At 40.6% G+C, this 27,248-nt stretch overlaps 1 protein-coding gene and 1 long non-coding RNA gene across 2 annotated transcripts; one reads left to right on the top strand and one right to left on the bottom strand.

Moving 5' to 3' along the window:
* The first annotated feature begins 819 nt into the window (after positions 1-819).
* LOC110982487 (uncharacterized) lies at positions 820-20,790 on the top strand. Its single transcript, XR_002598584.2, has 4 exons — positions 820-1,730; positions 2,360-2,464; positions 16,393-16,507; positions 20,594-20,790. It is a non-coding gene; the product is annotated as an uncharacterized LOC110982487 (long non-coding RNA).
* On the bottom strand, positions 2,534-25,895 carry LOC110982486 (uncharacterized). Its single transcript, XM_022240924.2, has 11 exons — positions 25,624-25,895; positions 22,078-22,730; positions 20,786-20,943; positions 20,038-20,120; positions 18,998-19,121; positions 17,228-17,354; positions 16,232-16,296; positions 15,183-15,300; positions 10,475-10,738; positions 5,889-5,980; positions 2,534-5,406 (listed from the first exon to the last, which is right to left on the bottom strand). The coding sequence occupies exons 1-11, from the start codon at positions 25,839-25,841 to the stop codon at positions 5,287-5,289; spliced, it is 2,022 nt and encodes a 673-aa protein (XP_022096616.1). The 5' UTR covers positions 25,842-25,895; the 3' UTR covers positions 2,534-5,286.
* Between the last annotated feature and the right edge of the window lie 1,353 nt (positions 25,896-27,248).

The raw sequence follows: 27,248 nt of genomic DNA, 5'->3' as shown, positions 1-27,248 counted from the left end.
ACAGATCCCTTGCCTCGAGAGAGCCTCTCCGCGTATCCGTGCTACGCTCTCCGGTGTGCTGTGTCAAAGAAAATGATATTCATCATTTCAGCATGCATCAGACGGGGAAAAACGCGAAGCCACAAAATCAATCGACAGCCATCCATCCAGAAACAATGAAGCGGCTGTGGTTGGGAATGGAAATGGAGTAGCCCAAATTGAATGCACAGGAACACAACCTGTCGCGTGAGTTGGCGGTCGATTTCAAGCGATGCCAAGCTCTTGCTTCTGTTTAGAATGCAATTAACAAGCCCCTGCCCCAACTATATATGACGAGGGAGCAGCTACATATCTTAATTAGATTTTTATGTACATGCATGTGCATTGGTGGCTGAACGATTTTCAGAGAGGGGCCCATTTGTGAGAGCATCAGGCATCAATCCTTGAAGGACCTGCCAAAGATGGGGGATTCTTCCTCAGTCAAAAAAGTGGGAGTCCACGGCTCCCCTCCCCCGCTTCCGCCGCCAGTGTTCATGCGGCGCTCAATATGGGCATCCGGATGAAGGAGGGTGGAGGCATGGGGCACTCTATACGCATCTTGTTGACAAGAGGGTAGGTATGGGCTATTGAATCATCCCCCTTTTTCGTGGTGAAAACAAATTTGCACAGTCTGAGATCACTTTCTCGGACCTTTCAGGCCTAATCCAATTTTTTTATTAGCACTGAAACTATAGGCCCTAAATTTTAATACGCTGTTTTGATGTAAGGTTCAGGGGCACATGTTAATTAAAGGATCCAAGAAATGAATTTTTCTTAGAATCACTCTTTGTGTAGCTGTTTGACGTCTTTTTTGAGTTAAGTGAACTGAACAGTGCACTTTTTCAAACATTTAAACTTTACCAAGCCTTTCTGGACAAGCGAGGGCGCTTTTACTTTGATGTAAATTCAGGAAGACACGGTTCGGGTTGCATGTTTTCATGATCAAATTGTGAACCCCAAATTTGCTATCTGGGAACATTTCTATGAAAAGGATTTTTGCTGGATTATTGCCACATACTCAAGCAGACATAAATTGCCAAAGAAAATGAAATCTGCCGTAGCAGTGGTTAAAAGAATCTAGAAATTTTCTGTGCACAAATCAGTACAGCATTGAGTTTCAGTGCCTTGGATGACATCATAGTTCTGCTCATAAATATGCAAATGTACATTAGCATAACAACCAAAAAAACATCAAAATATGGGTTAAAATTGCAAAATAAACATTTAAAATAGGTTAATTGAAAGCCAAAGATGCAATTTTAAGGGTTCTAGTAAAAGTTATAAAAATATTTATATTTCCTGGTTCCTTTAAAGATATCTTTATCTACCGGTACATCATGAATAACGCGTAAGTGTCATAAGATGTAACAACCCCCGGGCATTTTTTTCTTTACGTCATCCCTCCTCAATCCTCCCAGTCTGAACAAATTTACGCCACGGGGGATGGGACGTGGGTAAAAATCCCTAAGGCGTGAAAAGCAACAAACACTTTTTAATGAAGCACATCCTATAAGCCTCGAGATGGAGCAAGAGAGGGCGCAATTTCGTTAGCAACGGAGCCTCCTTTGATCAGAACTGAACGATTACGAAATGCACGCGTCACGGTCGTATCACTACCAACATGAACTGTCCCGACCAATATGGCTCTTTTCAACTGATGAAGGGGTGCTTCTACCTGAAGCGGATGATACATGACAGATGTTTAATCCCTGGTGAGCCTAGTCATTACTGATTTTTTTTTCCAAAACATATGCTCCTAGCTTCTAACAACTGACCATTCAGGCTCGTGACAAAGTGACTTGTCTCTGTTCCTACTTGGTAAAGTATGGCATAGGCCCGAATTGCGGCCTTATGGTCATTCGCAGTGGCCCCACCACTCCGGCGGTATGAATACTGAAATAACTATTACAGGGGCGGGCACTTTTCCGTGACAGTCGCACAAATCCCAACGCTATGGTTGCTGTCATAGGAGGCTATCGGGAATGTCCAACGAAACGACGCTTATTTCGTCTGTTAATAAAACTGGCCCAAGTCTCACCATTCACCCTTTCTCATCACCCACATCAAGATCTTTCTCTATGACCGCTCCATCTCCCCATCCCTCTTGTGATGTTTTCCAGTTTGGGGGATTTTTTTTCTACATGTAAAAACAACAGGCCACTTTTTTTCTTACATAAAAGGAATCCGCACTGCTCCTTTCTCTTCAGAAAGGTGGTAGTGCTGTTTCCAGTGTAAACGCTTTCAATCCACCCCACAAACACACACACCGTAGTATTTGCCACAGTCCAATCTAATGCAAGTAACGGAAAACCTCACTAACTGCTACTTTTCATTTTTGCAGCTTGAACGTTGCTGATGTTTGTATACCGAGTATTGATGGCAACTGCATGGACTGGAATCTACTAGAATTTTTTTAAAACTACAAGTACCAAGTTCCGAAATCAAGGTTCAGTTTAATGCATTCATTTGTATATGCTCACTTTTTTGCAAATAAGAATACACACAAGGCTCCATGACAAGTTGACTCATATTTATTCAATATATAACTTACATTCACTGGTCTTTATGGGAAGTCTTAAATATTTTTGTATTCACACAGTATAGCATTTGAGACAAGCTATAAAGGCAGATGATTTCAAACAGTCCAAAGTGAAAAGGAACCATCCGCAGGTATATGTTCGACCTTGACTGAATCACTCTTTCCTTGCGGCTCGTAGATGATTCTGGCGATAAATAATTATTACAAATTTGAAGGGACGAAAACACCATTCCTCTTTACTTTGCAATAAACAACCGGTCAAATTACAAGGTTTGAAGTAGAGATAGGATGACAAGGAACTATTCCATCTAACCGGCTGTCATGCAATGCTTTGTTACAGATGTACAGGTGTTTTCACAAATATCCAATGGTTTTTCTTTTCGATCCATTCAAGATGGTGAAAATTCGACATCCAATCTTTATTTCTACCCGATCCGATTCCTAAGAATGTAGATGAGAGTATGGCAACTGCAAAGAAGGCGAAATGTATATAAATGGATTTATTGTGTTTACTGTTTTCGCAACATTAGCGTCCATGGAGCTAAAACCAAGTTTTTTCACTTCTCCAAAATTTAGTGTTGCTGATCCTGAAAGGGATTTTAAAAACTGAACAAACCCACCAAAACATGAAATGGCAAATATTCAAACCTGTACATGTATATGTATCTATGACCAGGTGTCCAGCGAAAATACGCAGGTACTGCAGCAATCTTCTCCCGATGCTGAGCAATTAGCCCCAAGACAAGTCTTAATACAGCTTATCATTAACCGAAGACTATCAAGGCTTTCTCTCATTTCACATCAAGAAGCAAGCGTTTTTGTAGATACAAAGCTCATGCACATTTCACTTTGATAACGGCTTTATGGCAATTCTACAAAAGAACAAAATGAAACGTTTTCCAAAACCTGAAAGCGGGAATTTAAACAGTTAGTAAAATTGCCTTTTTAAACTCCGGACTTCGGACAAACACAAAAGTGAAGTGAATTTTACGTCAGGAAATATATCTCTTGCAAAATTCGCTGAGCTGAAAAGTGTTAAAAAGTGAAAGCGAACAAGAACACAAATTTGTGACGTCAGGTCACATATTCGCGCTACGGATTTGCAGAAGTTGAACAGATTTCAACCCGAGCAAAATTTCGCTAAAAACCTGTCGCGGCGTTAAATTCGCTTCGCTTTCGCATGAAATATGAACCAGCCTTTAAACTTTTGCGAATTCGACGCCCGAATACTTGATATCTCGTCACAATTTGGCGCTCGTGTTCGCACCATGGTACGAACCCACCTTAACCTGGACATTACTAACACGACCAGTTTTCACTTTTGCATGCAACTTCTTTCAACAGTATTCCCACTAGATACAGCCGTACCATCCCAGTCAACCCAAAGCATACCGTTAATGGTCGACACGGCCTCAAACGTTCAGTGTACGGGTTCACCTTCTGCAGGCTTCAAATACTGATATACTGACACTTGGTTTATTCAAATTCATAATGAGAGCAGAGTTTCAGTGACTCCCATAACTAATGACTGATATCTCACTTATGAGAAGGCAGAAATGACAAAGTCAAAGTTTGGGGTGGGGGTTGATGTGCTTGATGACTTGATGTGATGACTCGGAACCCATACTGTCATTATTATCTTGGGACCACAAAGTGATGTCCCATCATGTCTGATGCTTAAATGAAAAATTCTCAGCTGATACTATGTTCACTACGCTATATTCTTGAGATGATGCTATATTCTTGAGCACAGTCATGACATGCATCACTGCCTGTCACCGTTTGCGCTATCCAAAAGACAGCATTAGTACCACTTTTTTTTCCTCAAGATATTTTATTGAGGGAGTGATATCAATCTTTAACACGGGACTGGATTTAATCTGCCACAAAGCAGCTCTTCCTCTGAGTGGAATTATTCAGGCCACTGTGAGCACATCTCCACTCTAGCAGAAGGGTCAAACATCCAGCAGGCTCGTACATGTACTCCTCATACCATCTGGCGGCAGTGAGTTCTAAGTAGCGGAATGCTACTCATGGTGACATGCAGTGTGGGTGAACCGACCGTAAGCAGTGAAGAATCACTGTAAAACCTGCCCTCGAGGCTGATTTGAAGCTGAATCGTACATGGAGGTGTGTGCATTGCTAAGAGGCTGAATCTTGGTCCTTGTCTCAAAGCAACTAGTTTGTCTGGAACAAAAGGATGAGAAGGACTCAACCTTTTGCTCTAATTTCAGCAGAAATTAATCCGGCAGAATTAATACTAACAGGAAAGCTGGAACTTCGCTGCTCAGCAATGAACGCATGTTCACCTACCAATCTTGCATTAAAGGTGTCATTTATGAGTGATGAACTGCAATAGGATGCATGTATCCCATTTGTCATTTGAAGTCATGTCTGCTTATGGTTATTTGTGTTATTGGCTATGAGTTAGTCCAAGTTTTCAATTAATTCAGGAAATTTCAGTTGTTTTCAACATCCTAGACATGAGGGTGAAAAGGAAGAGTTGTTTTTCTCAGTGTGAAATTAAGGCATAAAGGATAAATAAATACAGAGATAGAATAATATAATGAGCTTTAGGCTTCTGTACAAACAACATATTCTTACTGTGTGATAGAAATCTGGAATAAATATTATGAGAAACACTGACATTTGGTTTTAAAACCAAGTTGGGGATCTTGGAGATCATACGAATAATTCTTCAAAGGCTGCATCCAAATGAATAGCCTCTGTCAAAAGTTGATGACACCAAAGAGCGTGGGAACCATTCGAAGACTCTCCAACTTGGCCCTGAGTGTAGTGTCCACCCGCTTTAGTTCATTCAGTTCCAGCGTTGCCTTAGCAACTGCATCCTACCATACAACAGGAAGACCAGAGAGTAAAGAGAACAGTTCGGAAACATATTTCTTTACTTTTAGACTGTGGCATACTTTCAATTTACAAAAAGGGAGCCAGTTTTTTGGACTCAAGATACAAATAGCCCTTGATGATCAGTAACAAAAATACAACGGTTGACAAATGCACACCACTGTTAAGTATATTTAGTACCAGAGCTGTACTGACTAAACTGCAGTGATCACAGAAAGATATCTACAAATTGTGTACATATACATCTATAGAGTCACTACCTTTCCAAGGACAAAATTTGTAAGTAACATTTAGTTGCTGTACACGGTTCAGCATCAAACTACATGTACACTCAGCCGCATGATATTTCACATTCAATCACAAACGTTTTTTCCCCTGCCAGCAGCAAAAATCTTAGCAATGAAAAGATACATGTAACTTGAAGTCTGATGTTGTTGGGGTAGATTTCCAGATTTATGTACATTACCTGAAGTTGCTGGCACTGATTGCTGAGTTGCATGTTGAGTTCAAAGAGTTCCTGGTCCCGACACCGCAACTCCCCAAGTTCCATCTCTCGAACTATGTGTATGTATCCACAAAACAAAAGTTCTACTTTTTTTGTAATATCCAAATCTAAAAATATCAGTTTTCATCTGTCCAGTGTAAGCATAGAGGAAAAGGATTCTTTGGACTTTTATAATGAACATTATAATTGATATCACATGCACACCATGCTTGGACTTGGCAAATTTGATGACCTATGTTATTCTGACATGTTACAGTTAACATTTTGGAACAAAAAAGAGACCTCAAAGAAATTGCTGGAAATAGCCCTCGTTCCTATCTAGATAACTTATTGTGTTTTCAAGAACATTTGAAAAAATATGGTGTCATCTGATAAAAACAACTAATATCCATGTATTTCACTCCTTCATGACATTCCCGTGTAATTAGAATCAATGAGTTCGCTTGGCTGTCTCAGTCACAGCAGATTGACATCTGTTTAACTGATGAGTAAGGCTATTGAACACTGCCCTCTACAGACATGACAGAGTTCCGGCAGGTCAAATTATGTTCTTGGGGGCACATCTGTATTCCTAGCAAAAGAACCAACCCTCTGAAATGTCCAGCTGATGAGGCCTGCTTTGAAAAGGCTAGTGTCAGTGAATGCTGTGAAATCCTTATGGAGGCTGCTTTCAAAGTGCAATGCTCCTTTTTTTACAGAAATGGGGCATTTTTTTACAGAAATGGGGCATTTTTTCTTACAGTTGCAGATTAAACAAATTTACTTGTACAAGTATCTCTTCCTATTTGATTTCAAGTACACTACACACATTGCCAACCTTACAGCTTCAGACAACTGCATAAAACAAGCTGGATTTGGGTATATACATGTATAAGCAGATAGGGCTTCACTTGTGAAAGCCAAGATGTAATGTAGAGACAATGCATATTACAATACAATAGGTGATGTGCAGATTCCTAGCAGGGGGCATTGTACAGTTACCAACTACAACATTACCAGTAACTGTGTACCAACTACAGACTAATAATGGCTACACCCCCCAAAGTCCTGCAAGGTGTCCTTACTTTCTTCAGACTAGCCCAGACGGAGATAAGGTTGACAAAACTTTTTTTATAGGTCAGGCCAAAGCAAGTTTTTTTTGGGTGAGGTAGGAAGACTTTAGTTTGATTCGTCATGTTCTAAAAAACAAATCATGTTTGACACACACATATATGATACTTCAGAAAAAAGACTTCATATTACACATTGTAATATGTATTTTGACTAATAACACAGCCCTATTAACGACTTCATAGTTTGTATTGATATCACAATTGAGAAACAAAGCTCACGACTAACAGCATGTACATGTGTACAAAATTTGTAAAGAAGTACAAAGATTCAATATGCCTATAGCGCAGGATACTATGCATGGGGGCACTTCACAAGCTTACTTCTCATTATCATCTATCCCGGTTCACAAGTGTGACATCATTTCAGTTTAAACCACGCCCACTGCACACAGATTTACATAGAACCATGGAACTGAAGTTAAGATACAACTTGAGTGTTCATCCAATAGGAGCTCATAATCAATGTGTGTGCAAAGTCACATATGAACCATAGAAACTTCAATTCCAGTGATGAAAATGTCCTTTCTGGGAGGTGTGTTCCTGGAGCACTATTACATAAAACAAATATGACCAATGAGTGAGTTTATGTCAAGGCTACTGGCTTACGGCTGTTTCTTTGCGAGTTTGTACAAACCTCAAATGTCAAAGTTTTGGATGGCAACTGCCAGGAGGGGACATTTCGAGCCAATAATTTGTGTGATCACGGAAAATGTACGGAATTCGCGAGATCAACACCTCAAGAGGGAATCCACTTCTGTAAAGGGAACTCGCAAAATTCCCTAGAAATCATGGCTTCAACAAGTGACAAAGTGACGTACTAAAAATAAATACTTACCTGACCCTTATACAAACATGTACTTGCTTGCTTTTACACGAAGTGAATGAATTATGTTGAAAACATGCCAACCTGTATCACTCCAACACATAACTAGGAATTGGGCCGGCATGTACTTTGACACATGCCGAGACATGCGTGAACCTGTGTATGATGTGATGTGGCATGACGCACACATTGACCATTCTAACATGCGCCATACTAGCAATTAATCAAGGTACATACGCATTAGTGCACACATGCGAAATTCAATCTGTAATTAGACAATGCATTAATATCTTGAGACAAGGCTAGTACCACACGGCAAATGATCAATAAAACATAAAGACAAATCTGATGGAGCTTTATGCCCCACACCTAAGGACAACGGAAGCCTTTGGTGAAGAGCAAAGGTTTCATTCACTAAGATTAATTTTAAGGTCCAGATTGACTGTAAACTTTCCGAATTTCGTTGCACCATTGTCAAGCAAAATGGTAGGTCAATGTCCAACATTAACATATTGTGACCAAGGGCAGTTGCAATGATTCCAATGATTTTATTACATAAACTGATTTTGTACATATGGATTGTCATACAAATCGTTCATTAATTGTAAAAGGGTTTTGGTGATGTGACAGGCAGGAAATTTAAATAAAGGATGCCATAGCTATTGAAAGTTGTGAAAAATTATTCTTTAAATTTTCACAACAGAAAATGATAAAAGAACATTGGAAACATTGCAGGGTATTTCTTTCCTTTTCTTGGAAGGAGAATTAGGTTGAGCACACAGTTTCTGCATTTTCCTGTTTGCTTTTGTTTTGGCTTTTTAAATGACATGATTTGACACAGGTGTCAGTTACTTGTTTTAAACTTTCCTCTATGGCTTAGAAATTGTTGCCAAGTTTTTTGCAGGTGCCTCTCAGTTGTTTTAACAAACTGGCTACATAATTTAAATAACGGGTTTTTGCCCTTACCCAACGTTTATTAATAAGCGCTGTATGCTCAGTGCTTGTCCGAGAGCTTGCGAAAAAAACCTCACAAGCTTACTCGGGTGGGACTCGAACCCACAACCTCCTGCTTACTAGTGTAGTCGACCACCGAGCTTGCCAGGGTCGACTGGCCGGTCCCAATCAAGTGAAGCAGCGGGTAACCGCAAACTATTTTCAAGATGTTTTTTTTTTTTTTTTTTTTTTAACATCTGCACTAGTAAGCAGGAGGTCGTGGGTTCGAGTCCCACACGAGTAAGCTTGTAAGGTTTTTTCGCAAGCTCTCGGACAAGCACTGAGCATACAGTGCTTATTAATATACGTTGGGTAAGGGCAAAACCCGTTATATAAATTAACATCTCCCCAACGCAAAAAAATACATCTTGAAAATGGCTACATAATCTGTGGACAAAATGGCATTAGTTAATAATAGAAGTAAACCCAGGCGATAGGCCCCACTGGTACATGTAAATACACATGTGCATGCAACGCAGTTCAGTTAAGATTTCTATGCCATGGGGAAATCTTCTTCTGTAAGTACTGTGAGCAAAGTGTGAATTTTAAAAGGGTGGACACTGTGAAAGCTCACTTGCGTAGTGAGGAACATGTCAAGCACAAAGCTTGCAAGCAAGCTACTGCAGAATCCTAATCATGTGCAATAGCTGCTGGGGAGCCTTCATTGAAATGACTAGTCACCTTGACCTCAGCCTTGCAAGCCAAAATTCGTCCTCGATTTTTGTCATACTTTGTACAATGCCACGCATTCCTCTGGAAAGGCTGAAAAGATGCAGCCATTTATGAGGAAGCATTGCAAACGCGGAAGTGCACTTCCAAAGGTGCAAAGTTGCAAACACTTGGCAACAACTATGTGCCCGGACACTTTAACCACTTGCTGCCAAGTGTAATTTGAAGTTGCATGATATAAAACCGGGTGATTTTCCATTTTCAAAATTCTTCAAAAAACCATAGCTTCATTTACTGGATGTTTAAATCCACACGAATGACTGTCTGGTGGCTACTCTAATCTGACAGACAACATCTATTGATGCCCGAGTATTTCAGCTAGGCCGGCTGCCTTGTAAAAGAGCCCAGATTGTGCGGTATTCTGTATGAAATTTTCTTTTGCTCCCGAAACTGGCACAGTTTGCTTCTGGCATCTTTTCTTTGGCAACTACATTAACACAGTGTACATGCTGTGTACCATGTGCTTTTGGCTCGGTTGGATGTTGTTATTACGCAACAAAGTGTCCTCTCTCAATGGATACTTCTGCAAGGCCTTTGAGCTCATTAGGCTAGGGATGAAACTCTCCTCAGAAATCATTAGCAGTGCCTAGTATCAACACTTAAGCAACTAGAACCAGCTATTTGAAACCAAAATGTTGATACCCCCAAAGGTGAAATTATTCCAAATCGGACAACAGAACTGATACAAATTGATTTTAGTGTATAATTACGCAAGGCTAGCACAAGTCTTATTTCAACACGACTCAAAGGAACTCACATGTTCCTTCACCCCAAGTGGTGCTGCTTTTGGGTTCACACTGATTTGGGAGGTAAAACAGGGACAAGTCAATTCTATAGAGAAACACTAGGTAGATAAAGTAGAGAAGTCCAATGATATACATTGTACATACCAAGATTCATATCCATGAAGTCCTCCTTGAATTGTTCAATGTCTATCTTGACTGGTGTTGTTGGATGCTGCTGCCTGGTACATGTACATGTACATGTACCTGACACACTACTGGCGCCTCCGGCTGCAGTGGAGTGTCTCTCTTCAGTCTGGGGTTGTAGGGATTGCTCTGTTGGCATAGCTTGATTTGGAGGGTCTAATAAGCTAGAGGTGGTCAAATGCTGGTTGCTCTCTTGCATCTCCAGGACTTCTTTCTCTATTTCACCTGTTGTTTAAGGGAAGAAAATACAGTAAAATCTTGATAAGTCGAAGCTCAGGGGAATGGACGAAAAGTTTGAGTTATCCGACGTTTGAGTTATTGAAAGTTACAAGCTTCAGTGCACATGCAACCTTACTGGCTTACGGCAGTTGGCCTGCAAGCTGAGTCAAACATGAAGTGGATTTTAGGCTATCCGTACTGTGCAAGATTTCCTCAAACATCATCATTAAACATGTTTTTATGTGGTACATTAATAAACACTAAACCAATGACGTTATGTACAGGTACCTGTGTGCTTGCATGATCGGGCTGTTACCGCATAACGCAACGCACGGGCCAGTCGGTCAGGGTTTCCGTGCTGGGTCACATGATACATGTACAAAGCGCTTGAGGGCGCATCATTTGTGCCTGATTTAGGCTGCATCCGAATCTCTCGTCTGGAGCTAGGTCTTGGTATTCATTCCATTGGAAATGCATGGAGACGCGCAGGCAATAGATCTAGCCGTAGCTCTGGAAGCCCGTTTTTGACACGGCCTAATTTTACGGTTGCGGTTGTTCCCACCCAGTGCTTGTCGACGTGACAATAGCAGCCCGTGTGAACATGGTCGGCTCATCAAAGAAAAGTTGTGCACATGAAAGTAATGACTCATAATGAAGGCAAACTTTCTTTCATCACTTTTTATTCATCATTCTTCAGTGGGTTTTTAATTGGCCTGCCAAAACTTCGGGATAAGCGGCTTTAGTGGAATTGACGTTTCGAGTTACGGATAGTTTATTGTACATAAAGGCCTATTCTTTTGTCGGGAATACAGAAAGATGTTGAGGTAAACAGAGTTTCGACTTAACGGGCTTCGACTTATCAAGATTTTACCGTACCTAACTTTTAGGTACATGTACTGGTATGTGTTAGGAACTTTAATGTGGGGAGTTGCCCGTATATTTATCATGTATAATCTACATGCACATGGTATACGCCTTTAAGATCCTTTCAATGTTTACGTTGTTGCATAGCAACTGAGAGGGTCCCCTCACCCTTCACGTTGACGTGGCCTTGCGCCTCTATTGGAATTAGCTCCATTTAATTTCTATCATGACAACATAAGATTTAGCCGGAATACCTTCCACCGACTTCATTATCTGTTTTAAAACGCTTGGATTCATTTTATTGTAATTACGGGCATTGTCAACATTTTTACTATTTATACCACGCTTGGATATGCCGGTCTGCCCAGTGTGCGTTACCGACCCTTCGACCACGTTTAGTCCTTTTTCTTTCCGTGGCCATCTCGGTGGAGACAGCGCAACATTTCGGGACCATTTCGGACAGTTTTCAGCCTGTTCCCTTGGAGTTGCTGGGCCCTGCAGACCACTGTAGGTCTCGCAACCCGTGGTGTCTGGGTGAGTCGGGGTTTGGGGGGTATTTGGCATATCCTAGCGCCGTTATTTTGTAATTTCATCCATTATACGTTGCCATTTATGGTCACTTATAAACGTTCAACATGTACATCGTCTTCGCGCTGTACCGTCACGTGGTCAGTGCATTTGCATAAAGCCCCAAAGCCACCGTGAATAGAAATTTGGGTTGTGCTGTTAGCTTAAATAGCATATTCGCTTCTATGTATTATGTGTGCTATGTATAAGCAGTACGCACTCATGCCATTGCAGAATACCATTGCATTTGATGTCATTGTTGTTTAATTATTGTCCATGAATCAACTAAAGCACTTATGTAATTAATTAGGGTTCGTGCTTTTGTATTAAATTATAGGGTTTTCTTTCCATTGACGAATAAATTGGAGGTGATTATTTGACGACCTGTGTTACAAGCTGATCCGATCCATCCCTTACCGGGAGACCAGTCTCCCCCCTCCGGATTGTCAGGGTCCGCCCCCAGCGGGCGCGCAAGCGCTGCCGCTACATTAACACAAACTTTAACCCACTGGTGTACTCAGCAGTGCAACTTTAACAGCAAAGTCTTACAAATTGAATGTTATGTATACTGTACCATTTTTTTAAATGCATTCTGGCAATTGGATTTTGGATAGCTGCACGTACAGCTAGTGGTGTGGCCAAAAGTGTCATGTGCATTGCATTTGTAAATGGAATATCACAACACATAGGATTGAGCAAATACATGTATGTAGAGAGTGGCATGGATCATGTAGTCAGCATAGCACCACACTACTGTCATCATGGATCAACCGATTAAGATCCAGAAAACAAGATTGGCTTGAAGATAGTGCATACCAACCTGCTAAGCCAGGGGTGTGTTTTGGCAGCTCCTTACCAGAAACGTGTTTGTGATAACAACACATGTACCAAAGGTGATGCAAAAAATAACAGCTACAGAAAGACATCATATCAAAGAGACAGGGTACAAGGTAGCAGATAAAAAAACAGCTAACTAGACATGGTTTCATCTTCTCAAAGAGACAGGGTACAAGGTAGCAGATAAAAAAACAGCTAACTAGACATGGTTTCATCTTCTCAAACAGACAGGGTACAAGGTAGCAGATTAAAAAAAAGATAACTAGACATGGATTCATCATGTCAAAGAGACAGGGTACAAGGTAGCAGATAAAAAAACAGCTAACTAGACATGGTTTTATCATCTCAAACAGACAGGGTACAAGGTAGCAGATAAAAAAAACAGCTAACTAGACATGGTTTCATCATCTCAAACAGACAGGGTACAAGGTAGCAGATAAAAAAACAGCTAACTAGACATGGTTTTATCATCTCAAAGAGACAGGGTACAAGGTAGCAGATAAAAAAACAGCTAACTAGACATGGTTTCATCATCTCAAACAGACAGGGTACAAGGTAGCAGATAAAAAACCAGCTAACTAGACATGGATTCATCATGTCAAAGAGACAGGGTACAAGGTAGCAGATAAAAAAACAGCTAACTAGACATGGTTTCATCATCTCCAAGAGACAGGGTACAAGGTAGCAGATAAAAAAACAGCTAACTAGACATGGTTTAATCATATCAAAGAGACAGGGTACAAGGTAGCACATAAAAAAACAGCTAACTAGACATGGATTCATCATGTCAAACAGACAGGGTACAAGGTAGCAGATAAAAAAAACAGCTAACTAGACATGGTTTCATCATCTCAAAGAGACAGGGTACAAGGTAGCAGATAAAAAACCAGCTAACTAGACATGGATTCATCATGTCAAAGAGACAGGGTACAAGGTAGCAGATAAAAAAACAGCTAACTAGACATGGTTTCATCATCTCAAACAGACAGGGTACAAGGTAGCAGATAAAAAAACAGCTAACTAGACATGGATTAATCATATCAAAGAGACAGGGTACAAGGTAGCAGATAAAAAAACAGCTAACTAGACATGGATTCATCATGTCAAACAGACAGGGTACAAGGTAGCAGATAAAAAAACAGCTAACTAGACATGGTTTCATCATCTCAAAGAGACAGGGTACAAGGTAGCAGATAAAAAAACAGCTAACTAGACATGGTTTCATCATCTCAAAGAGACAGGGTACAAGGTAGCAGATAAAAAAACAGCTAACTAGACATGGTTTCATCTTCTCAAAGAGACAGGGTACAAGGTAGCAGATAAAAAAACAGCTAACTAGACATGGTTTCATCATCTCAAAGAGACAGGGTACAAGGTAGCAGATAAAAAAACAGCTAACTAGACATGGTTTAATCATCTCAAAGAGACAGGGTACAAGGTAGCAGATAAAAAAACAGCTAACTAGACATGGTTTAATCATCTCAAAGAGACAGGGTACAAGGTAGCACATAAAAAACCAGCTGACTAGACATGGTTTCATCTTCTCAAAGAGACAGGGTACAAGGTAGCAGATAAAAAAACAGCTAACTAGACATGGTTTCATCATCTCAAACAGACAGGGTACAAGGTAGCAGATAAAAAAACAGCTAACTAGACATGGTTTCATCATATCAAAGAGACAGGGTACAAGGTAGCAGATAAAAAAACAGCTAACTAGACATGGTTTCATCATATCAAAGAGACAGGGTACAAGGTAGCAGATAAAAAAACAGCTAACTAGACATGGTTTCATCATCTCAAAGAGACAGGGTACAAGGTAGCAGATAAAAAAACAGCTAACTAGACATGGTTTCATCATCTCAAAGAGACAGGGTAACAAGGTAGCAGATAAAAAAACAGCTAACTAGACATGGTTTCATTGTCTCAAAGAGACAGGGTACAAGGTAGCAGATAAAAAAAATTTGGGTGAACATAATTCACTTTTTTGAAAAAAAATTGTCTACTTATTTTCTGCCATTTTGAAGCTACGATGAACACAATTTAATTTGGCTGGAACAATGACATTACATAGGCATAACCAAATTCGCGAAAAATGCTCAACCGCTGACCAGGATACGAACATGTTTCTGGTCACGATCGCAAATGCACGCCCTTGCTTGAACAACAAGGCAGTGAAACTTACACAGCTTTGCAGTCAGTGTTAGGAGATGTTGCTTGCCGTACATGTGCTCTTTCTTGTTATGAACTGAGCTGAAATACTGGTCACATATCTTACACAGCAGGTCACTAGGGTCATCCTCCTGGAAAATAGAATTGAGGTCATCTAATACTGAACGTTCCTTTGTATCTGAGAGAATGAACTACCTAACCACATGTACATGCATACCATGTGTGTACATGCAAAATCTTCAAAGTGTAGAGATTGGTGATATTGTTTCCATGCAGGTAGTAGAGAAGGTGCCTGTCTGAGAAAAGAGGGAGTGTGGAATGCCGATTTGGCCTTCGTTTGACACACAAGAAGGTCTTCATCTCAGTAGAAATAGCTTCCAATTCAAATTGCTTAAGGGCTCACTTACACAGATGAGCTAAAAATGAATGCAGAGACTGAAAATCTTACGCAGCATGGTGAGTCCAAAGGACCATTGCTGCAATGTAAAATCATGCCTTCTCTTGCTCTCCCCGCAGAGCCGACAGGAAATCACTGTGTTGGATTTTATTTTATCATTGAGAAAATCCCCATTGACTTGCTGTGAAATGGACCCTACAAAGGGGAGATATATCCTTCAAGCTTTGGGGGTATTCATGTGCTCCAAACTAAAGAACACAGAGATACATGTCACTATCATCTCAAGCATCACCACCGGTACATGGGCTCCTGTTAAGACTGTGCTGATGCCGTGCAGTCTGGGAATGACTGTCATGGCAATTTTGAATTCAATTCCACAGTTACTCCAAATGTGCCAAGCAAAAAAAAAATGGAAACAACCGCAGGTATACTTGGTAGGGGAGGGGGCAGGGGGCAGGGGGCAGGGTGGTGAGAGGGCAAAAACAGCAGTGTTTCAAGTTTCTTGGTTTCAATTCAATGTTTAGATTATTACTGTTTGTACTTACCAATTAAAGCATTCCATAGTAATTACACACTTTACAGATTAAAATGTTGACAACAGCTATTTAATAGTCTAGTGAATTCTTTATATGGGCAGGTACATGTAAGGATTCTCAAGGCCTCACCTCTAAATGCAATTCATTAACAACTGAGGCACTGACATCAGGATCTATGGTAGCACCATCAACACCTGCAACAAACAATTCAAAAAATATAAAATAAACCTCATAGAAAAGACTTCTGTAATAACACAATACTTTCTTTATGTGTGTGCTTTGCCTTGAAGCTCAGTGGACATGGTGGAGTGAGGGCTCCCACGGCATCTTTCAACAAGTGCAGCATGCAACACTTCTGAACAACATGTGGCAAACTTGCTGCATCCAACTACAGTACCTGTACAAGTACATATGACTCCATCTTTAAACCACAAGATGTTTTTGTTCACGAGTTCACTGCTTCAACTGTCTCATAGAAATTGTCCTGTTTATTGGGGTCACTGAATGCAGTGCAGGCAAGGAGTTAGGACTGAAGGACCCTGTAAAACGTCTCTGACAAGGTCAGATGTAGATTGATTTGTAAGTTTGAGTACTGTACTTTGGTGCCCATGGACATGTACCATCAGTTCAAGTACGAGTGCTTCGCGGCATTCGAGTACCAGTAAACTGAAAACGGTACTCTGGTGGTACTTACACATAAGTATGGGTACTAAAACGCTGGTAAAATAATTCATTTCTGATTATCTTGGTGTAATTTATGCCCCTTAAAAATGATTGCTTAAGTTATGCAATGAACTGTTGTACAATGTGCCGTCCTATGCAGTACATAATTGTGGAACTTAAGTGAAGCGAATCAAAATTTGCTGTGTAACTTATGCAACAAAAAAGCATTTCAACAGTCTTGAATGCTTGCAGAGCTTTAAATCACAAACAAAGCGTATTTTAGTCCCTAACAGTGCCAAGGTTCCAGACCTCTGTTGTGTATTGTAGGCCTAACAAGCAGAAGCCTGTCAACATATTTTCTATGACATTTCTGGGCTACAATCGAGAGACATATAACTCCCAAGTGTTACTACATTTGTCACTACATTGCTTTTCTGTATTATATGTTGTTGCAGTACTCACCTGCCAAATCTTTGATCTTTTTAGCAACCTGTCTTCTGAGCAACATCTGGTAGGTTTCACTGTGTTGGAAGGCCCGGAGTTCATCGATATAGCGTTTCTTGTCCACTTCTGCTGCATGCACATATTTCTGCATTATGTAAAGGGCAGCATTTTAACCAATGTGAACAATTCAAAACTAATTCAAGTTATCCCCACATTATGTTTGCGTGAGATACCCAAATTTGAGGATGGCCACACTCCTGAGCGCTATTATATCCTAAACTAAAACCGTTCCACTAATTACACAAAGAAGATTTATCTTTGAAAGGGAAATACATTCTGATCCAACACACACGTGTTCCTGCTTCATTCCTTCAGCCTCATCTGAAATGATGCACATGTAATTCTTTACTTACATTTGTACATGTACATGTGCATGCAGCCAGTACCCTCAAACATGTTCAACAAGGAAAAACATATACATGTACACTAAGCTGCTGAAAGCTATACCACAGCTATTTATGGACAAAAAAATGGGACTGACAAGTAATGCATTTTATACCAAATTCTAAATAAAACCTGAACCAACAAAATGTTAACCTTAAAATAGCTGAGCGGGGATCTACCATTGTAATGCTTGTTTTTTATTGAGTTGAGCCTTCAAGGATTTTCCAGTGGTGACTGGTAACAAGAACGACCATGATTTCATGAGAATGAGACAGACCACCCTCTTAAAATGCCCATTTTCCAAGACAAGGCAGCCACAATGTTAACTTTTCCCAATGATGTTCTCAGCCCTAAAATATTCCTCGTTGCTATCTTTTTCCTCCATCACCACTGGAATTTATTTTAAATGTCTGTTTTTGTACCTGAGGCATCATCCTCACTATTCATAAACATTTTTGCAGAGACAACACTGACTCAGAAATGTGCAAGCTGTTGCTCACATGCACATGTTGTCATAATATGGACCATTAGAGATGACATGCTTATGGGATACGTACGTGTGCAGCTTGGAAAACTGGGTGGGTACATCAAAGGTTCATGGGGTCACATGTATGTTATCCCGTACACTGTAGGATATGTGCCTTTCATATCAATAAGCTTGTATACATACACAAGCCGCATACCTGTACCAGTATGTATCCCACATAAAAATCATCTCTAACAGTCCCTATTGTTTTATGTGACATGGCTTTTTTTTTAATGTCAAAGGTCATTTATTTAACCTTTGATCTAGCCAGAAAAGGTAGGCATAATACATGTATTTACATATATTACTATGTTGGCCAATGCATTTCTACCTGTGAAACACGACATTTTTAACCACTGACAAACGGTGAATGAGATAAGCAAGATGACTGGGTAATTCCAGAAATTAGGGGTCCATTTTGCTTCATGTCCCTGTCACATCTGACATATGATTTTGTAAGTTCAGAACACATTTTCTAATTTCCAACAGTCATGAATTAATGCAAATTACCTACCAAACAAATAGTGCTCCGGTAGTTTGAAATCAATTCTGGCAATGTTCGGTGATATTTCATGTCAAATAACAAAGGCCAGATGTAACAGGGACACAAAAATGTCACACTTTTGGACCCCTGATATCTACAATTACCCGAAGAGTGGGGTAATGAAGGTTACTGCCTAATCCACTAAACAAAATTTACAGAGAGATTCAAGGGTCACTTGTAGCAAGTGATGCATAGATGTAGATGTGTATGTGTGGGTCAATGCAACCACCTCAATCCACCCATACAGAGGGTCACACTGGATATGTTTAGGTACCTTCTTGCTTTCAGCTGTCATTTTTGTCCAGGTATGGCCCAGAATTTTGATAATCTCAGGAAACTGCTTCTTGGAATGCTTTTCCTTCATAAGTTTCAGCTGCTCATTTAGAAACACAGAATACCTGGCGAGATAAAGAGAAAGTTGTACAAAAAAAGAAAAACAATTATTAATCAATACAATAGAAATCCGGTTTGTGCGGAGTGATTATTTATTTCGTGTCATAAAATTGTATTTCCCAGCTTTGTACACTTTGTAGGGTTTTGTTTTTATCCTGTATGGCATTTGTCGTGTTTGTAATCATTTCATCTACAATTCAAGAGAAGGAACACAGCAAAGAAAAGTGAATAAAGTTGTCCTGAGCCTCCAACCCATCTACGATGGAATCAGAACTTTACTCCTAGATGTACCGTTAACTATTATTCAAGTGCATGTATATGTAACTAACAGTGCAGAGCTCTACAAACTCAGCTACATGTACCTTGCTTTAGAATACCGGTAATAAGGCCCTCTTCAATGGACAATAGACAGAAACCCTGTAATTTACCTTAGTATTATATCCAGTAATGCTGATGTGTTGTATTCTGTAAACTCAGGATTACATTAAGGGAGCGTTTCATAATTGTTGAAGGCGGTATTTACTGCAGTACCGCTGTTTTTTTTAGCGGCACCGCACTAGTTACCCGAAAGAGCTTAATGCTGGTACCACAAAAAAAACAGCGGTACCGCAGTAAATACCACCTTCTGTAATTATGAAACGTTCCCTAACATCATGGATGTCATGAACAGTATCCATGACTTTTCAAACTCTTCTCTCCATTTTGTTCCCAACCCCTTTGTCTAATCACTGCTTTTCTCAACATCTCCCCGTTGGTCCTTCTACATTCTTCCATGCTTAACTGATTCCTTGCTTGCCTGTATGTCTCTATCCACTTGTCACTTTGCAGTCAAGCAAAATACTGCTATTATAACGTCATGCCCTCCAACTGTTTAGATTATTTCCTTTATGCGAGGACTGGATTCACATTAGGGATACTCACGCTGTAGTTGGTGCTTTGGGGACACTGGGTACAAGTTCCTTTTTTCTTTTTTTCCCCTTGGGCCAGCCACCTTTCCTCTTGACCTAGAGGAACCCCAAATGACAGAAAAGAGGCATCAAACAGTACACTGGAATTCTATTACCTGCATACAATCTTCAACTTCTTCCTTTGCCACCTCCTCAGCCCACAAAGTTTGGAATTCTACATCCCTGCACATTGTATACTTGAATGTAGAATGAAAAACTTGTTGGCGACACAACTCTGTGCTATGAGAAAAGTGTCATACTAGTGGAAGGTAAATACGTGCAGCTTTACACTAACTTTCTCAGTGAACCAACCCAACATACAGTGTACGTACACGCATGTGGCATACTTGAATCTCCACAGGCTTTTCTAGAGATTGTTGGAAATTTGAGGTTTCAAAGGGAAATTTAAACTGGACTGTGGAGACTTTGGTGTGTCCCAACATTGTCTTTGGGATCTCACACTTAATACAGTGCAACACATACAGATCCCAAAACTATAGACCAAATAATGTGTGTGCTTATCTTTACAGACATGCCATGAGAAAAGCTGTGCAAGGCAACCTGCAAAAGAAGTGTTGGGAATCCGGTATATCAAGTACAAGTCATCAATTGTAGACAGGTGGACAGGGAACAAGAAACCTTCTGCATCATGCCACAACTTGGGGGTCAACTTTTATATTTGACACCACCAATTGTCAATTCTGGAAGCCTTCTACATGTACCTTAGGTTTGACAGCAGGTTGGTTCTCAGTGAGCACATTTGGTGTAATGGTGTTCTCTTTGAGGGAGCTAGTTATATCAGGAACAGGGGAAGCCATGCTGAGAAGACTGCTGGACTGGTCGCTGTAAACCATCGGACCTCGACTGATTACCAATTGACCTGTCAATGAAGAAAATACTGAGATACACTAGTATGTATAAAGGCTATTACTGTAATTCAAAACTTGAGCGCATACATGTACATGTTCACGTACAATGTCAGGCCTTGCGCTAACTTTTTTTCCTGGATACCCCACCCAGCTAATAAACTGGGTATTTTACTAGCTCGTTTGGAGTTTTACTAGCCCGTGTGCAAAAAACAAAAAAACCCCAAAATTATTGTTAGCTTTAATACCAATGAAGAAAATGCTGATGTGAAAACTGCTGATGTGAAAAATAAGAGGCATGATTTGCTGTATGTCACATGCACTTGTAGGTAAAGGTTTTGCAATCGTGCATTTATTATCACCAAATGCAATACATGTGTTTTGATCTAAATTTTAACACTACAGGTAGGTTATATACTGATCTTTTCACTAGCCCACCGGGCAACCTAGGAACCAAGTCTAGATAGCCCGGAGCATTTTTCACTAGAATTTGTACACCGGGCTAGTACTATTTGGAGGCCTGAATGTCAAATTGGACCACTGTATTTCTAAATCAAGGCTCCATTGCATAAAACTACAGGTACATGTACGCAGAAGAGCAAATCAATGCATCAAGCAAACATCTGAGCAAATAATTCAAAAATACATGTACATCATGTACAGTCAACTATCTTTATAAAAAATACTGCTATAACAAAATGCTAATATAAAGAACAGATTTCAAGAATACATGTACCAATTTCTGGAATTCTTCCGTTTATCTTTGTCTTTGCACTCCTTTAACTACAAAGTCCTGGTTACAACAATTTTGTCTGGTTCCTGCAACTTTGTTATAACGAGAATCAACTGCTAAAGTTAGCTACTAGTCTGCTTCCACTAAGCAAATATTTTCTTTGCTTAGTAAAATTCTGTGCTTGGTGTGGGAATCATTTTCGATGCTTGGCTTTATAGCCATGTCTGTGTAAAACATTTGTTTTGGTAGAGGTGTAATTAAAGACATATTTTATTAGGCTTTAACTGTAACCATACTTAGTTGCTGCATTATCACAAGGGGCATTCTCGACATACAGTAATTCATGCTCAGTGCAATGCCATCAAATCACATCAAATTCACGTTCATTTTTGTGCTGAATGTACATGTATAGTACCTGTTGTGGTGAGTTCCACATTTGGCACACCAATGCTGACCAAGGACGGCAAAGAAAGAGTGTCGACTGGAACAGAGCTGGGAAGGGTACCAGTGACTTGTGGTTCAGACGTTCTTGTTATGGTATCCATGACTTCCGCCATGGACACTGAGGTCAATGTTTCTGAGGAACCAATCAGAGATTCTGAATTGTCAATCGAGTCATCAACTCGTTCTGTTGACCCTGACACTGTGTCAACATCACCTGTGTCCTGGACATTTAAGGAGCAATCTCCACTCTCATTTGGGATGGACCCTTGCATTGTAGCAATGACATCAGTGAAGCTATTGCTGGTAGGGGTTGATGTGGCTGGTGTCGCTGTGGCTTGCACTGCTGTGTCCATACAGTCCAGGGGATCAGCATCAGGCATCAAGCGTAAGCAGTCTGCTACATTACCCATAACACTGGAGACCCTTCCCATCTGCAACACACCATCCACAGTCCGGATACTGGGCAATGCCTCTGGTGATTGCAAAAGCATTGGGGGGAGCTTCTTAGGAAAGCTGGTAGGCATTTCTGTGACCTGGCCTGTAGAAATTGGGACTGCATCTCCACTTCCACCCAAGTCGCCTGTTAGACCATCAATGGCTCCACCATCGATTTGGAGCATTAATCTTTGAGAGATAAAAATAGCAATTACATGTAACTGCAATCACATTTGACCTGTAAATTTAAAGCACCTTTTAGAGACTTTGTAAAATTTCTGATTCTCTTTTAAAAGTGTCTTTTAAAATAAAATGGCCAAGTTTTTTTAAGTTACAGTATTTGCGATATCATATTTATATCAACAATTTTGTCAACCAAGTTTTCCCAAAAGCAAAAAGGAACTGGTGACTAATTGCCACCATATGGCTGTGTAGTACACGTACAGGAATTTGAGACAAATTTCAATTTGTGTATGATCCTGACTCCTTTATGTTCAAAGCAGTGGCAGCTCTGACAAAGCACCTGTCTCCACAACCCTGTCTCTTTTAGCCCTAAATTTCAATTAGAAAGAGCTCCACGAAAGCAATTGTCAAAGTACATGTACTATCAACAACTGTTGAAATATCCATAGTTGTTTTGTAGCAAGTCAAACTTAACTGCTGATTTACTTCAGTTCCGTGTGTGTTGATGAACTACATGTACATGTAACTCAGCCTGGTCAGATCTTTCTTTTCCTTTGTTGCACAATGTACATGTATCATTCATTTTTCTGTTCTATGAGCACTGTGTTGTATTACACAGTTAGTGAGGTACATGTATGATTTCTCGTACTCTCAGTTGTCAGAGATGGGCGGCTACATGGACATTCAGACCTGAGTGCACACCAGTAGTTTGACAATTAATTTGGGAATATTATCTGGGAAAGGGGGTATTTTCTGGGAATGACAAATAAAAAAAAATTGTGTGGATAACTCTTTTACATTATATATAACAGGTTTTGCCCTTACCCAACGTATATTAATAAGCACTGTATGCTCAGTGCTTGTCCGAGAGCTTGCGAAAAAAACCTCACAAGCTTACTCGGGTGGGACTCGAACCCACGACCTCCTGCTTACTAGTGCAGAGTCTTAACCACTCGACCACCGAGCTTGCCGGGGTTGGCTGGCCGGTCCGAGTCACATGAAGCAGCGGGTATCGCGAACTCTTTTACAGTTGAAAAGAAAACTGAACTTGTGACTATAATCTTGAATTTCCAGTGAAACATCCGAGGCAAACCTGTTCATAGATGGTGCTATTTCTGTCCAAGTTGGCTGTTTTGTGACAGTCTCAACACATGGTTATGTGCATGCATGTACATGTAAGAACCTGGTCATGCTATATGTACCCTATATGAACTCCAAATCAGAGATCAGTAAATCTGTACCCCAATCCTTTCTCTCTTTTAATTTGAAGAAAAGGGTGATGAAACACAAGGCAACAAATGTGATGAAAGTTTTGAAAATGTAGCCAAGTTCTTCAAATGACCACTGTCCCACCGGGCCATCGTTTCGGGAGAATGCAGTGACCCAATGAATTTTTGGTGGCCCCGGGCCAGCCAACTGCCGTTAAAATTGACCCCTGTACACAATCTCAGTAACAAAGGGCAGTGAAAACATGTCCCCCAGTAGAAGGTAATGATTAGAATGATAAACACATTTCAAAAATAAATTTGGTCAACGTCTGACCACTTTTTCCTACACGAGTTTGGGGCCAAGGGTACAGAGCAGGCATGACAGGGGAAGTCCAATACCTGGGTCCTATTAATGGACTAGGCCACACAGTTGTGACTGTGGGAAAATAGTGCAAAATGTCTTGCTTGTTTGTCATCTAAGCCCACAATGCACTGCGAATGTCAAAAAGATTTAGACCCATTATCACTGATTGTTTAGCCTAACCCTAGAAATGTTGAGTCCGACGTCCCCCCGCTCCCATGGTGGAGCGAGGCAGACATTGGACTCCACACTGGCAGTTCTGGGGCCTGGGGATCACTGACGTGTATTATAAAAATCTGGACTTGCAATGTCCTTAATCAGCTTATAGAGTAGCCCTACTAGTGTGGCACGGACTCTCACTCCCGATCCATCCTTAGCCACACATCATTTCGGCGCACCCACTTGTCATCATGGGCGAAATTTCCATGTCAAGACATATGTAATACATGGACTGAGCGATAAGACACTAGGGTAAGTGAGGGTATACCCGATCGGGGGAGAACCCGATCAGCCGTGATTTTGTTCATATAGAAGGGCCTACACTCAAGTCATTTCATTCACGTCACAGTCTGTAAGCCCTACAGATTGTGACGTGAATCAAATGAACAGAGTGTAGGCCCTTCTATATGAAAAAAATCACGGCTGATCGGGTTCTCCCCCCGATCGAGTATACCCACACTTACCCTACATGTACATGTACCAATGGGCTCTTCCAAAACTTTAGCAGTAGTTTAGATGTCTTGACATGGAAGAGCTGTCGAAACGATGAGGGGTCAAGTGACGTAATGTTCACTGACCTTATTTTAAAGATGGTGACTGTGAGAGCGAGCCCATTAGATTGAATGGATAAAGGCAAAACAACTGGAAAATACCTGAATAACGTGAGTGAAAATTTCCTTCAATAAATGGTATTTAAAAAGCGGAAAAGTCAAGAAAGAAATTGCGCCCACGATGATAAGTAGCTATGCCAAAATGTTCAATACGCCGACACGAAATTGCGTATACGGATGTGTGGCTAAGGATGGATCGGGAGTGACAGTCTGTGCCACACTAGTGGGGTTACTTAAGTTATAGAGATCAATGAATCCAGGACTCACGGCCATTTTACGAAGCCGAATACAAAGCTTTCCTGGCAACGCCCGCCTTTGTTCTTCCTGACGTCAATAGAAGGGAGCCAACCCACGCATTTGTATTCGGCTCGGTAAAATGGCCACTGGTTGGCTTCTCCTTCATACAAAGGCGTTGCAAGTCCAGGTTTTTTTTATATACGTCCGTGCTTGGGAGATGTTTAGCCAACGTCTGTGTCGGAAACACCTTCCATTCCGCCTACCTTCCAGATTGATCGACGTGCACCGAGACATTTTGAGGCAGCGTCACAGGAACATTGCTCATGACCAGCCCAGAATCCCCATTGTTGTCAAATTTGACCACGTGATACTCCTGTTTTCCTTGCTCATTTTCAAATGTTCTCAAGCCAAATTGATCGGTCTGTACACAGTCCAAAATCGTCGGATTTTCAGTCGAACCATCTACAGCATCTTTATCCATGTTGACATTTACATGGTTCCCGGCTCATGTATGTCCTGTACATTTGGGTGTATATGGACGTGTGCGCCGGATGTACAAAAAGTACATGTACACACCGCGTACCATTGAAATTAACTCTTCTAGACTGGTTCCCGTCCCGTACGTAGTCTCCAGACGTCCTCGTACCAACTACAATTAATGTTATCCAACCGAATCCTGCCGGGTTAAAAGAGGAAACGATATCCTCTCAATCCACAAATCTAGCAATAAGAGCTAATGGTATATTTTGCTTTTTCTTGTCCGTTAGTACCGAAAATAACTTCACAAGAATTGTTCATTTATCTAAAATTGAACACAATAATCACTGATTTGCAATAGCTTGCCGTAAAATGATTAATCGATGATAATCATTGAAAAATAAATTCCCACACTGGGATCAAACGAGGCTTAGGATAGGTACTTGTTTTATTTGCCTCCGCACTGAAACGTATTTCATGTTAAAGCATTGCTACTGACCTGACAAAAACTTATTCAGCATCCAAACTGACAGGGCTAATCGCACGCGTTAATTAAGGTTGCACTACATTATTAAATACGCTCCCTGGCCCTAGACAGTGCAACTTTCGGACAGAAACACTGAGCGCCGCCATCATGACTCTCAAGGCAGGTTGGCCTCCCGCTTCCCTAAATTCAGGCAAGATTATGGCCAGAAGTTCATTTTTCTTTCTAATTTTATAGGAGTTAGCCACGTGATTTTTTTAAAATTCGCCTTTCTCCGAAAAAAAGCCCCCAAATAGGTGTAAACTATACGCCAGGTTGGACGCTAGAAGTCCCAAATTCGTGATTTTTGAAAAAAATATCTATGATCGCTCCCAATGATGGCACCTCTTGTTATAAAATCCCAATGGGATCACAAATTATTGATAAGATCGCACGTAAAACCTATGAAAGTGGAACACATGCACCCTTAGGTTGCACCCTTAGTAAATAGGCACTTAGAGCCGTCCGCCGAGCTCATTAATACAAGTTACACAGTCAAACATTTTATATTAGGAACTTGTAAGAGCCATGGAACTGGGAAATTGAAGAAATGTCTCATTGTAAAAAAAACGTGGGATCACCAAATATTCATGAGCTCGGGCGCACAGAAATCCTACGATTTGGTGGAATGCACTATGCATTAACGATCACACTTGGATGACGCCCGTGGTGATAATACCTTTTCAGCCGAGTTCTCCATCTTGCGCCGCGCGTTGCGCGGCGCTATGCTAATTGTTATTTTTTTTATTATTTCTTATTTATACTTGATGACTCATTCAGTTCGTAGTAAAACAAACTGTTCTCCCATGAGTCCCAGTGAACAATCATAAGGACAAGAGAAAAAGAGAATTAAAATTGAACCTGGTAAAACTACATATCTATAGATGA

Source organism: Acanthaster planci, linkage group LG13 (assembly GCF_054643075.1).
Source record: "Acanthaster planci isolate LZ-2023a linkage group LG13, COTS_SCS, whole genome shotgun sequence".
NCBI lineage: Eukaryota > Metazoa > Echinodermata > Asteroidea > Valvatida > Acanthasteridae > Acanthaster > Acanthaster planci.
This window is presented reverse-complemented; position numbering and strand designations above follow the sequence as displayed.